Source organism: Hemiscyllium ocellatum, chromosome 9 (genome assembly GCF_020745735.1).
Source record: "Hemiscyllium ocellatum isolate sHemOce1 chromosome 9, sHemOce1.pat.X.cur, whole genome shotgun sequence".
Taxonomy (NCBI): Eukaryota; Metazoa; Chordata; class Chondrichthyes; order Orectolobiformes; family Hemiscylliidae; genus Hemiscyllium; species Hemiscyllium ocellatum.
The window spans coordinates 61,169,649-61,184,353 of NC_083409.1; the positions used below are offsets into that span (position 1 = coordinate 61,169,649).

A 14,705-nucleotide genomic window follows, 5' to 3' on the forward strand; every position below is an offset into this window, starting at 1 on the left:
GGGAATAGTGCCAGAAGACTGGAGGATAGTGAATGTGGTCCCCTTGTTCAAGAAGGGGAGTAGGGATAGCCCGAGTAACTATAGGCCAGTGAGTCTCACTTCTGTTGTGGGCAAAGTCTTAGAGAGAATTGTAAGGGATAGGATTTATGAACATCTGGATAGGAATAATGTGATCAAGGATAGTCAGCATGGTTTTGTGAAGGGCAGGTCGTGCCTCACAAACCTTATTGAGTTCTTTGAGAAGGTGACTAAGGAGGTGGACGAGGGTAAAGCAGTAGATGTGGTGTAAATGGATTTTAGCAAGGCATTCAATAAGGTACCCCATGGCAGGCTAATGCAAAAACTACGGAGGTACGGAATTGAGGGTGCATTAGAGGTTTGGATTAGGAATTGGCTGGCTGGAAGGAGACAGAGGGTAGTAGTTGATGGAATAGGTTCATCTTGGAGTGCAGTTACTAGCGGTGTTCCACAAGGATCTGTTTTGGGACCATTGCTGTTTGTCATCTTTATAAATGATCTAGAGGAGGGGCTTGAAAGTTGGGTGAGCAAGTTTGCGGATGACACAAAAGTCGGTGGAGTTGTGGACAGCGAAGAAGGATGTGGCAGGTTACAGCGGGATATAGATAAGTTGCAGAGCTGGGCAGAAAGGTGGCAAATGGAGTTCAATGTAGCTAAGTGTGAAGTCATTCACTTTGGTAGGAGTAACAAGAAGATGGATTACTGGGCTAATGGTAGGCTACTTGGTAGTGTGGATGAGCAGAGGGATCTTGGTGTCCATGTACACAGATCTCTGAAAGTTGCCACCCAGGTAAGTAGAGCTGTGAAGAAGGCATATGGTGTACTGGGCTTTATTGGTAGAGGAATTGAGTTCCAGAGTCCTGAGGTCATGTTGCAGTTGTATAAGACTCTGGTGCGGCCTCATCTGGAGTATTGTGTGCAGTTTTGGTCGCCATACTATAGGAAGGATGTGGAGGCATTGGAACGAGTGCAGAGGAGGTTTACCAGGATGTTGCCTGGCATGGTAGGAAGATCGTATGAGGAAAGGCTGAGGCACTTGGGGCTGTTCTCATTGGAGAAAAGAAGGTTTAGGGGAGACTTGATAGAGGTGTACAAGATGATTAGGGGTTTAGATAGGGTGGACACTGAGAACCTTTTTCTGTTAATGGAGTCAGCTGTTACTAGGGGACACAGCTTTAAATTAAGGGGTGGTAGGTATAGGACAGATGTTAGGGGTAGATTATTTACTCAGCGGGTTGTGAGTTCATGGAATGCCCTGCCAGTAGCAGTGGTGAACACTCCCTCTTTATGGTCATTTAAGCGGGCATTGGATAAGCATATGGAGGTTATTGGGCTAGTGTAGACTTTGGTCGGCACAACATCGAGGGCCGAAGGGCCTGTACTGCGCTGTATTGTTCTATGTTCTATGCTGTATTGTTCTATGTTCTAGTTCTGGTTGCCTCATTGTAGGAAAGATATGGAAGCTTCAGAGAGGGTACAGAGGAGATTTACCAGGATGCTGCCTGGACTGGAGGGCATGTTTTATGGAAAAAAGATTGAGGGAGCTTGGGCTTTTCTTACAGGAGTGAATGAGGATGAGAAGTGATTTGATAGAGGTGAACAAGAAGATGATAAACAGAGTGGATAACCGGAGACTTTTTTCCCAGGGCTGAAATGGCTATCACAAGGGGGCATAATTTTAAAGGTGACTGAAGGGAGGTTTAGGGGAGAGTGTCAGAGGTAGGTTCTTTACATAGAGAGCAGTGGGTGCGTGGAATGCACTGCCAGCAGTCGTAGTAGAGTCAGACATATTAGGGACACTTAAACTACTCTAGGATAGGCTCTTAGATGATAATAAAATTGAAGGGTATTTAGGTTAGTTTGATCTTAGAATAGGATAAAAGGTTGGCACAACATCAAGGGTCGAAGGGCCTACACTGTGCTATACTGCTCTATGTTCTATACATATTAATATTCCATTTTACACACCGGTATCTTTTATGACCTGTAAATGAGATTGGAAATAGTTTGACAAATCCTAACCCTGAAGTGCCATTTTTCTGTGGTTAACTAATACATTCTATAGGCGGAGTTGTTATTACATGACCCAATTTGATATGCAACCAATACAGGGACTAGGCTACCATCAAAGCCAAATACCTAAAGTGACAACAGAGAGCACCAATTCATTGCACCCAGAATTTTGATTTTCTCCTTTAGTGGTAACAAACAATCATCAACCTAGTGCACTTTCCCCTTTGAATTTTCCTTTGTGAATATGTGGGAAGTGGCATTCAGATAAATTGCAAACAATAGCTACAACCCTACAACGTATTACTTTACATAATTACAGAAGTACATTCTAGAGCCAATCAAAGATCACAATATGCTATACTTGGTAATCAGCAAGGAGGCAGGGATTGATCAATCTCTGGGTGACAAGTGATCATAACATAATAGAACTTCACACTCAGTTTGAAGGGAAGAAAGGTGGATCTAAATTTTTAAGCTGAATAAAAAGTATTCCTATAGGTACAATGGTTAGCTAAAGTAAACATGAAAATTAGATTAAAAAGGTCGCATACTAGAGTTGCAGTAGGAGAATAAGGAGATTTTTTTTAAAAATAACTTTCTGCAAAGATTTACCCCTAATGAGAGAGACAGAAGGCTCCTTGAGAAGGATCAATGTCACAATAAGGAAATGAAGGACAGAATAAAATTGAAATAAACATTGCACAATGACTGCTGATAGGTCAGAAGATTACTCAGATTTTAAGAACCAACAAAGAATGAGCTATAAATAAGGAACTGCATGAGACAAAACTAACTAGCAACAATGTGTCAGAACGTACATCTATATTTGACAACTATGAGGAACTGAACTGTTTGAACATTTTGGATGAACAAGTCTACATGGATTCTCTGAAGAGTATCTCACCTAAACCCATTTCCCATTACTCTACAATTACCCATGACTAATGCACCTAACCTATACATCCCTTAACACTGTGGGCAACTTAGCATGGCCAATTCAGCTAACCTGTACATCTTTGGATTGTGGGAAGAAACCGGAGTACCCAGAGGAAACCCACGTAGACCCGGGGAAAATGTGCAAACTCCACACTAACAGTTGCCAGAGGCTGGAATCAAACCCAGGTCCCTGATGTTGTGAGGCAGCAGTGTTAACCACTGAGCCACCATGCCACCCCCAAACATATCATGAAATGAATGACAGAGCAAGCTCAAATGGTCAAATGACCTGGTGTTGCTCCTAAATCCTGTTATGCCTTGATACTTATAAAAGTATATTGCTCCAAATTACAAACATCCACATTATTTGATTTGATTTATTTTAGCCACATGTACCTAAGTACAATGAAAAGCTTTGTTTTGTGAACAGTACAGGTATATCACAGCAAACAAGGACATACAAATCATGGGTGCTGAGATAGTGAAGCATAAAGGTTACAGCTGCACAGGAGGTGTGTAAAGCATGATTACTTAAGTTTAAAACTGCAAAATGGTTGCAAGAAATGTTAGAAAAAGGTCTGTCATAGGGAGCTCGCAAAAGAGTTGCCCAGTGTTGGTGCCATCTTGAATTGAAGTAGATGACAGTAAAGTCAGCCTTTAAGAACGTGTACTATAGTTAAAAAAAAAACATGTACCTGCTAATGTCATTATTTGTGAGGTCAAGACGTTCTAAGTCTTGAAGCATAAGAATTTCATCTGGTAGTGATTTCAATTTGTTGTCACGCAGCTCCAGCACAGTGATGGCACATAGATTTTTCAGATGTTCTGAACCCAAATACTCAATCTGGTTATTTCCTACATGTAGTTCCTAAAACGAAGTAATAACACAACGGTAGAACTAAATACATTTACTGCAGCTTTCTAATATTAAAAGTTACAAGTTACATCAACATGCATTCAGATATTTCAATTCATTTATGTCATTATGTTCAACTAATGTACTGAATTGCAGGTCTATTCTACATTCAGGCATAGATATCATCCAAGTGAATTGCAGCTTTTAAAGATTTACATGACAAACATTCTATCTTTTAGAGAGTATATCCTTCTATTAGAGATTAGAGTTCCGATAAGGATATTTAAAAATGATTGTAAAAGATTTCCCAAGCTTGAAAAAGTTGAAAGTTAAGGTTTTTTCCCAAAAAAAAGTAACCCATTGTATAATTAACAAATATTACAGTAACCATAATAATGGAACGTGGGGCAAAAACATGTTACATTCCACCACTACCACTTAAAAGACAGAAATACACACAAGTGCCTCCTCAATATTGGGATACAATAAATATAGAGTCACAGAGACGTATAGCACAGAAACAGACCCTTCGGTCAACTTCTCTATGCTGACCAGATATCCTAAATTAATCTCGTCTAATCTGCCGACATTTGGCCCATACCCCTCGAAACCCTTCCCATTCATGTACCCATCCTGATACTTTTTAAATACCTCCTCCTCTGGCAGCTCATTCCATCAACGCATCACCCTCTGCATGAAACAGTTGTCCCTCAGGTCCCTTTTAAGTCTCTCCCCTTTAAACTATGCCCGCTAGTTTTGGACTCCTCTACCCTGAGGAAAAGACCTTAGCTATTCAGAACTTTCCAGGTCCCTCATGATTTTATAAATTTCTAAAAAAGTTAGCCTTCAGCCTCCAACACTCCAGGGAGGATAGCCTCAGTCTATTCCGCCTCTGCCTATAGCTCAAACTTTCCAATCATGGCAACATCCTTATAATTTTTTTCTGAATCCTTTCAACTTTTACAGTATCATTGTTATTGCAGAAAGACCAGAATTGAACACAGTAGTCCAAAAGCAGCCTAACCAACATCCTATACAGCCATAACATGATCTCTGAACTCATATACTCAATACACTGAACGATAAAGGCAAGCGCACTAAACACCTTCAATATCCCATCTAGCTGCGACTCCACTTTCAAGGAGCTCTGAACCTGCACTACAAGGTCTCTGTGTTTGGTAACATTCCACAGTACCCCGTCATTTAGTGTATAAGTCCTGCCCTGATTTGCCCTACCAAAATGCAGCACCTCATGTTTATCTTAAATGAACTCCATCTGTCACTCCGCGGCCCATCTGATCAAGGTCTCATTCTTCACTGCCCACTACACAATCAACTTTGGTATCATCTGCAATCACACTAACCGTACCTTCTATATACACATCCAAAACATTTATATAAAAATGACAAAAAGCAGTGGATCTAGCGCTGATCCTTGTGGCATACCGCTGGTCATAGGGCTCCAGTCGAAAATGTAATGCGCCACCACCACCCTCCTACCTCAGTCAATTTTGTATCCAAACATTTAGCTTTTCTTGTATTCCACATGATCTAACCTTGCTAACCAGTCTACCATATAGAACCTTGTCAAACACCTTACTGAAGCCCATATGGACAACACCCACCACACCTCCTTCAATCAATCTTCTTCTTTACTTCTTCAAAAACCTCAAGTTAGTGAGACACAATTTCCCCCACACAAAGCCATGTTGACTATCCCTAATCAGTTCTTGCCTTACGACAAAGATCAAAATTAAATCTTGTTAAAACAACAGGGAGTAGTTTTATTTAGTTCCTCATCTACCTCAAAAGAAAACGAACAGAAGAGATTTTATTTTCAATGAAAATGTGCATTGTAACCTGCTTCATTTTTTACTATTCTTAACTTGGTGCCCTTCAGTGACCTAACAGACATACAAATAACTTATTTTTCTAAAGGCCCTTGATGCCGATAGAATGCAGTTTGAAATGATAACACTAGTAGTATAATCAAACTTTCCTTCATATAATCTTATTTTTAAATAAGCATTCAAAGACTACTAAATGGTACTACAATGACAGGGACATAACGTATCTACCCATCTTGTGGTCATTAGTTAGAACTCATTTTTCATCACTTTTCGACTAGTTTTCTTCAGTTTGGACTTTATGAACATTAGCTTCACCATCTCCTAAAAGTATCCCAAATTCAAAATCAGTTTGTACATGTAACATTTAAAATACACATGAGAGATATTTAGGTCAATATTCCATCAAAAATATAAAAATGGTATATTAATCATATATCTTATTATAATTATCAGAGTGGAAATGCTACCTAAAGAATGACCAGACACTCGAGTTCAAAAAGGGGCATAAACAGGAACATTCAAAAATTCACTTTCATTTCTAGACCCATCTTGATAACAATCAGGATAAGCTAGGATATCATGTGCAATAACTATTAGCGTGGTTTTACTACTTTCTCTTCCTGGTCCCATGTGATGTACCCATACAAGTTTATCAGGGATACTAGCTAAATTCTAATCACAAACAAAAAAGAGATAGTGAAACAATTGTCTATTGAAATTCATTTTTATTGCCACATATTCTGGGGAACCGGCACAGCAAGTGGTGGAATTTGAAGTCAACTTTAAAAAAAAACTTGAATTAAGAATGTATTGATAACTTTCAATAAACCATTGTCAATTGTTGCAAAAACATATCTGAATCATTAATGTCCTCCAGGGAAGTAAATTTGCCATCCTCACCTCTCTGGCCTACATGTGATTCCACAGCCACAGCAATGCGGTTCACTCATAACTGCCTTCTGAAATGGTTTAACAAACTACTCAAGTGTATCAGTGGCTATGAAGTCTCAACAAAGAAATGAAACTGGACAGACTACCTAGGCACCAGGAAAAGCAACAACAGAAACTGCAATCTACCCTGCAATGTCTTTCTTACTAACATCGGAGGGCTAGTGTCAAAATTAGGAAAGCTGTCTCACAGAGTTGTCAAGCAACAGCCTGACATGGTTGTACTATCAGAAGCATATCTTACAATATCTCTGATACTACCATCGCCATCTCTGGACATGTCCTTCCTGCCAGCAGGACAGACCCAGCCAATTGGTTTGCAAAGGAATAACATTTTGCTGTCGATAACACACTGCTTTATGTTTGCCATATGCTAGAACTATGAATTGTGATAGCAGAGTTCAATTCCAATTTATTACATGGTTGACCAGGAAACCCTCCCTCTTTTACTACCTGCCAGTGGCACATGTTTTCATTATTTACAAGTTGACACTCAATTTGTTTTAGATGCAAAATGATTAGACTTTCCTTAGCCATCAAGTCCTGAAGTGGGGCTTCAATCTGGAGCTCTGGCTTACAGGCAGAGACATTGGACTTTCTAGTTAGTTATCAGGTCCCCACAGTGGACAGTTTAGCTGACCAAGAAGCAGGAGTTCTGGGCAACTTTAAACTCCTGCCTTGACTGCCTAGCATCAGCAGCAGGCACAAGTTTCCCTATGAAAGAATTAGCTCTTGCCCAGCACTCCCACCACCTGCTTAGTGATAGTCCAGCTATGAAGAGTATTTTATAGGTTAAATGTTTAAAAATTTGGACAAGCGCTATTTCCATTTTTTTCTACTTTATTCCCTGTCACACAGCTGTTGATTTAGAGTTGTATGACATGATTGAGGTGAAGGAACAGAAAGTCCACTTGGCATCTTTAATTACCCAGCCACTGATTGGTCAAATTGGGGAAAACAAGTGACTGGTTCCAGTGTTCAGGTTTCTGATCCATCTTTGAGCTTGATGGCAGGATACAGAATCCAACAGTGAAAATCCTGTCCCTGGTACCCAAGCTCAGTTTCTGTTCTACAACAACAATAGACAACTGAAGAGAAGAGCTATTTACTTTCATTGTTAGAAACAATTTCTGCTGTGACATAAAAAATTAAAGTGCAAACATCAATTACACATTCACAATCCACTGTTCGTAATAGTGGGAGCACAGGAATTCACAATATCATAAATCCTCCAATGAAGAAGGCCTGAATCCTTAACACACAGGAGGAAAATACTGGCATGTCTACAGTCTTAAGACATCCTCTCCAATTAGTTATCCAGAATTGATTGAAAATGAAAGGTGAGTTCATGGATAATATTTTCCTGATGCTTTCAAAGTACCTTCAGATATTTACAGGATGGAAACTCTGGTAGATGGCGAAGTTTGTTATGCCTCAAGTAAAGTTGTTGTAATGACACCATATTTGCTAACTCCGGAGGAACACATTCCAGTTCATTATAAGTTGCATCCAACAATTTCAAACCTAAATAAGTTACAAAGAAAATAAATTTACAAGATTTATTTCACACAATAAACTTTATATTAAAGACTCAGATGCATATTAAGCAATCAGAATCTTTTCAACTCAAGTTCTGTATTGTCTGCTTTTTCTGTCTTCCTCTCCTTCCCATACCTATATTTCATACCATATATTTGTTGGGAATATATATTTATGTTTCAAAAACTACCTCAGACAGGATGGAAGACTTGGGATGATTTGGACAATTTCTGGGTTTCAGAAGGTTTATCTTATGACTTCTTTAAACTGAAGAGTTGCAAATTTAAGCGTATTCAAATTCACCTGTTTATATAAACTCAGTTGGCTTTTGTCAAGAATGCTGGACAAAGCTTTAGAGAGATAAGAGTTAATATTATTGTTTTAAAATCCTTGACAAACTTGGAGGAGATGAACCCTGTGCCGAAATTGCCGAACAAAGCTTTGAACAAAATTTTCTGTTTCAGTACATACCTAGGTGCATCAGTTAAAGGAAAATATTTTAATAAGTGAGCAACAAAAAGATCTTTCTCTTGAAAAAAAAAGAAACCTTATAGCAAGACTGCACATGGCTGGAAAAGGGTGTATGATTTCAATGCCAATCCTCAATGACAATGAGAATTCTGTTTCATCTATATCACATTAACAGAATAAATGCACAGATCTCTTTCAGTAAAGTATCTTCTCAAAACCTGAAAACATCCAGAAATCTGCATTTCTATTACTTCCTTTCAAAGATTTGAGTCTAACTGACTCCTCTAAACTGAAGACTGAATTAAAGACCTCTCACTGAATCTACAGCTGGCAGCATTGTGATCTCAATGGCTGGAAATTGACTGGATTTTGAGAAGTCTTTTTGTTGCATCCTTTTTAATTTGGATCCATCATATAAAATACAGAGTTCACCTCCACAGAGTTGTAATCTCATCTGTGTCACACTGTTACATGGATTGGGAGTAAGGAGGTATAGTTTAACTCTATTCAGTAGCTTAGTTGTTAACTAGTTTTGCCACTCATTATAAGAACAAGTTTGTATATAATAAAAAAGTTATAGTTAAGTTTTTTTGAAGGAACATGGTGATAGGCTCTTTTGATCTAGGTAACAGTAATAAACAGAAACAAATTGACCATTTCGGTGATTGGATAAAACACCTTTTTTTTTAACAGCTCATGGAGTAATGAAGCTTGACTACCAGCACGCTCCACCCATCAGAGTCATAACATAGTTTATTAGGAAGCTCTAAAAGCTGCAGGAAATGGATACTAAATTAATATCCAAGAATGCATTCAATTCTGTTGAGAAACACAATAATTCCTAGGAGAGTTTCCTTTCTCATCTCAGAAACAGGCTCAAAAACTAAGAAATTGAAAACTGAATTTAAAAAGGAACTTAATTTAAAACTGTGATTGAACTCCAAGTGATGTTCCAATACTGTTCATTTCAACAATCTCAGTTCATTCACTCAATAGCATTTTGCAATGAAACACCAATGCACACCAGCACAATGGTGATATCAGCATCATGTCCAATCTAGGACAAAGAAAAATGGCTATTTTCCTCAATGAAGAAATTATTTGTCGTAACATCTGGTAATAATTTTAAGAAGCGACCTGCCTTTACACCCAACTAACAACAAGCATCAATTAAAATAAATCATAATGGAACTTTAAAGCAAGAAATAAACATGTGAAACTATTTCTCTACTCATTCTGTTATTTTCAAGCAATCTTACTTCTCATTTTGCTAATGTCCGACGGTAGGCACTTCAGCTTGTTGTTAGCCAGAATGAATTTAAGTAGACTGGACAGCTCACCAAGGGTGCTTGGAACTGCTTTAAGTTGATTGCTGGACACATCCTGTAAAATATATATATAACTGAATCAATATTCTAACAGTCAATTTGTAACTAACATTTTTGGAATAGGGTACAAACTCTATGGGGATGAGAAGTCAAAAGGGAGATGTGGATGCCAAATAGCTAAGGGTACCAGTATTTCTTGACCAACTAGTGTTCAAGCTCCCACTGAACAGGATGGGCTGGCAATCTACCGCCCAACCCACCTGCCAGCTCATCCTCTCACTTACGTTACATACTTATCTTCTTTCAGTTGTCTCTAGAATGGCTCAAGGACATTGAAATATTGAATTTATGGCTGGAAAAGGATGTATGATTTCAATGCCAATCCTCACTGACCATGAGAATTCTGTTTCATCTATATCACATTGACGGAGTGAATGTTTTCCTGAAAAGCTACAGCAAAGGCAAGTGGGCAACTTTTAGTCTGATCTGCACTAGAAACGGATTTCAGTCAGATCAGTAGATTCACACAATTGTATCAAATGACATTAGCAAATAAACTCCCTTTTGTGATTCCCACATTATCAAAATGTTCCAGCCAAACTTTGACCACAAATAAAAATAATTTTGCCTTTTCTGTAATCGTGATCCTTCATCGGGCTGCATATACTAAAATGAAAAAACAGCTGACCTATTTCAACCTCCTGTGCGTTATGCTGTAATTAACACTTCCTTGAACAATCTTTCCATCAATCAGTGATATCAAAAGTTCCACAGCATCTGATAATAATAAAGTGCATACAGCACTTAGAAACTGGCATAAAACATTTGGAAATCAATATTAATATTCAGTATTGGGGCAGTAAAAGAAAAGCAGTGAAGTGAAGGAATGGAAAAATGGATAATGCAGAGAGAATGGAGGAAAAATAGAAGGGACATATATAAAATGTTAAGAAGGTTCAGCAAATGTGGTTTGGAGAAAGAAAGAGAGAGAAGGAGAAACAGAGCAAAGAGTGAGTGTGAGGATGAAAGAGAGAAAGGATGGGCAGGCAAGAAAGTGAAGTGTGAATGAGGATAAAAAAACAAGTACACTAGTTCTCCTATAACCTGTGTTTCGTAAATGTGATTTGACTATGACGCGATTTGTGAATTTCAGACCATTTTCTTTTATAAAGTGAACTCCCGTTGGTTATTGCACAATTCAATCTCCTGTATTACCAACTTGCTGTGACTTATTGTGCTGGTACATCTATTGCAACATTTGTTGGCTGCGTGTATTTTTTTGCTTCTACCTGCAACTAAAGTAACTTTGTTTTTCTCACTGATGGAAGTGAATGAAGTGAATCTGCACCCTGGGCTAACAATTGTTTTGGGGTAAAACCATTCCACTCTCCACTAACTTGACCATCCCAGATCAACTCCCAGTGCTGTCAAGGGAAGCGAACATTGGAATACTTTGCTGCAATGTTTACTGGAATCATACATGGAGTTGTCGGGGGGGTGGGGGGGGAAGAAGGTGGTGTGAGCAGGGAGAGTGTGTTAAGGAATGAAAGAAGGTGCAAATACAGCCATGTCCCAAAAGTATTAGAGAGTAAGCAAAGCCTTTTATTAAGCAAAGGCTCAGATGGTGGCTAACTGAAGATTCAACACACAGCAACTTTATAAAGGGGTATCTATGGACTAAGGACAGACTACTGGCAACCCTCATCTCTCCCCTCCCTACCCATCCCCAATTTATGCCTGACCCAAGTTCACTCAGTCTCCATTTGAAGGTGGGGTGGGGAAGGATCTGAGAGTCTTGGACCCTCATTCTCTCGGAAACCTGAGATCCATCAAAACCTCCAGCCATTCGGAAAATCCCACCCCCTCAAAATAAGAGGAGATTTTACTTGGGCCGGAAGAAAACTTCCTGCTTCTTTTTCGTTTTTTGAAATGTTTTTGGGAATAGGTTTTTGGGAAGAAATTCCATTGTTTGAATGCCTTATCCATATTATGAAATGACGTGTTAGCCAGAAATAAAGGTAAAAGCCACAATGGCATTTAAATAGCATTGAATTCAGCAACCTGGCCAGTGCCAGCAAATCTCAGACAGGACGTTGCTTAATTCGTATGGATGGAAGTCAGAAACAGGAAAGGAGCAATCACTTTCTTGGGAGTTTTTTTTAAACAGAACCCCAGTAGCAACAGAGACACAGGTGCAGAAGTAACAGGGTTGTTGTCATGGGTGACCTTAACTTCCCTAATGTTGGTTGGAACCTCTTTAGCTCAAATTTTAAATGATTTGGATGTGAGCATAGGAGGTATAGCTGGTACGTTTGCAGATGACATCAAAATTGGAGGTTTAGTGGACTGCGAAGAAGGTTACCTCAGATTATAATGGGATTTTGATTAGATGGGCCAATGGGCTGAGAAATGGCAGATGGAGTTTAATTTAGATCAATGCAAGGTGCTGCATTTTGGGAAAGTAAATCTTAGCAGGACTTATACACTTAATGGTAAGGTCCTAGGGAGTGCTGCTGAACAAAGAGACCTTGGAGTGCAGGTTCACAGCTCCTTGAAAGTGGAGTCGCAAGTAGATAGGATAGTGAAGGCGGCGTTTGGTATGCTTTCTTTTATTGGTCAGAGTACGGAGTTGGGAGGTCATGTTGCGGCTGTACAGGACACTGGTGAGGCCACTGTTGGAATACTGCTTGCAATTCTGGTCTCCTTCCAGTCGGAAAGATGTTGTGAAACTTGAAAGGGTTCAGAAAAGATTTACAAGGATGTTGCCAGGATTGGAGGATTTGAGCTACGGAGAGAGGTTAAATAGGCTGGGGTCGTTTTCCCTGGAGCGTCAGAGGCTGAGAGGTGACGTTATAGAGGTTTGTAAAATCACGAGGGGCATGGATAAGATAAATAGACAAAGTCTTTTCCCTGGGGTGGGGGGAATCTAGAACTAGAACTAGGTTTAGGGTGAGAGGGGAAAGATATAAAAGAGATCTAAGGGGCAACTTTTTCACGCAGAGGGTGGTACGTATAAGGAATGAGCTGCCAGAGGATGTGGTGGAAGTTAGTACAATTGCAACATTTAAAAGGTACCTGGATGGATATGGACCAGGTACTGGCAGGTGGGACTACATTGGGTTGAGATATCTGGTCAGCATGGACAAGTTGGACCAAAGGGTCTGTTTCTCTATGACTCTAAATAGTTTGGATACAGCAGTTTTTGTCAGGTGTGTCCAGGAAGGAATCCTGACTCAATATGTAAGTAGGTGACTAAAGGGGGAGCCATTTTGGATTTGGTGTTTGGCAACGAACCAGGCCAGGTGTCAGGCCTCTTGGTGGGAGAACATTTCGGTGAGAGTGATCACAACTCCCTGATCTTTACTATAGTTATGGAGAGGGACAGGAGCAGATGGTATAAGGAAGTATTTAATTGGGGGAGGTGAATTACAACACTATTAGGTAGGAATTGGAGTGCCTAAATTGCGAACAGATGCTCTCATGGAAATGCATGACAGAAAGGTGGAGGATGTTTAGGGAGCACTTGTTGATAGTGCTGGATAGATTTGTCCCACTGAGACAAGGAAGGGATGGTAGGATGAAGGAACCTTGGGTGACAAGGGATGTGGAACATCTTGTCAAGAGGAAGAAGGAAGTTTATGAGATGTTGAGGAAGAAAGGAACAGACAGGACTCTAGAGGGTTACTAGGTAGCCAGTAAGGAGCTGAAGAATGGACTTAGGAGAGCTAGAAGGTGCCATTAAAAAGTTTAATGGGTAGGATTAAGGAAAACCCTAATTCTACTTAAGAGAGCAACAAGAGCATGGCCAGAGTGAGGGGACGGCCAATCAGGGATAATGGACGGAACTTGTGCCTGGAGTCGGAGGAGGTCCTTAATGAATACTTTGCTTCAGTATTCACAGCTGAGAGGGACCTTGATGTTTGTGAGGACAGTGTGAAACAGATGGATATGCTAGATGTTATGATGGAGAATGTGCTGAAAATTTTGAAAAACATGAGGATACATCAGTCCTCTCAGCCAGATGGGACATACCCAAGGTTACTACAGGAAGTGGGGGAAGAAATTGTTGCACCTTTGGCAATGATCTTTGCGTCCTCACTGTCCACTGGAGTAGTCCCAAATGATTGGAGGGTGGCAAATATTATTTTCTTGTTCTAGAAAGGGATTAGGGGTAATCCTGGGAATAACAGACTAGTCTTACAACTGTGTTGGGCAAATTATTGGAGAGGATTCTGAGAGACAGGATTTATGATTACTTGGAAAATCAGGTTGCAACAGAACATTGATAGAATGCAGAAGAGTGTGAAGTCTTTCATTTTGGAAGGTTAAATTGTGATATAGAACACAGGGTTAATGGCAGGATTCTTGGCAGTGTGGAGGAACAGAGGGATCTTGGGATCCATGTCCATAGATCCCTCAAAGTCGCCACCCAAGTTGATAGGGTTGTTTAAAAGGCATATGGCGTGTTGGCTTTCATTAACAGAGGAAAGAGTTCAAGAGCCGCAAGGTTATGCTGCAGCTCTACAGAGCCCTAGTTCATGCACACTTCAAATATTATGTTCAGTTCTGGTTGCCTCATTATATGAAGAATGTGGAAGCTTTAGAGAGGGTGCAGAGATTTCCAAGGTTGCTGCATGGACTGGAGGCATGTCTTATGAAGAAAGTCTGAGGGAGCGAGGGCTTTTCTCAGTGGAGCGAAGAAGGATGAGAGTTGACTTGATAGAGGTGTACATGACGACAAGAGGC

At 39.9% G+C, this 14,705-nt stretch overlaps 1 protein-coding gene across 2 annotated transcripts in view; it reads right to left on the reverse strand.

Annotated features, from left to right (window-relative positions):
- Positions 1-14,705, reverse strand: part of lrrc40 (leucine rich repeat containing 40) — a 71,420-nt gene that overhangs the window by 35,133 nt on the left and 21,582 nt on the right. For both annotated transcript variants that reach the window (XM_060830405.1, XM_060830404.1), the window contains exons 5-7: positions 9,891-10,014; positions 8,003-8,145; positions 3,663-3,835 (exon numbers count right to left, since the gene is read on the reverse strand). In XM_060830405.1, coding sequence (XP_060686388.1) covers positions 3,663-3,835; positions 8,003-8,145; positions 9,891-10,014 — 440 coding nt within the window. The remainder of the gene's footprint in view (positions 1-3,662; positions 3,836-8,002; positions 8,146-9,890; positions 10,015-14,705) is intronic.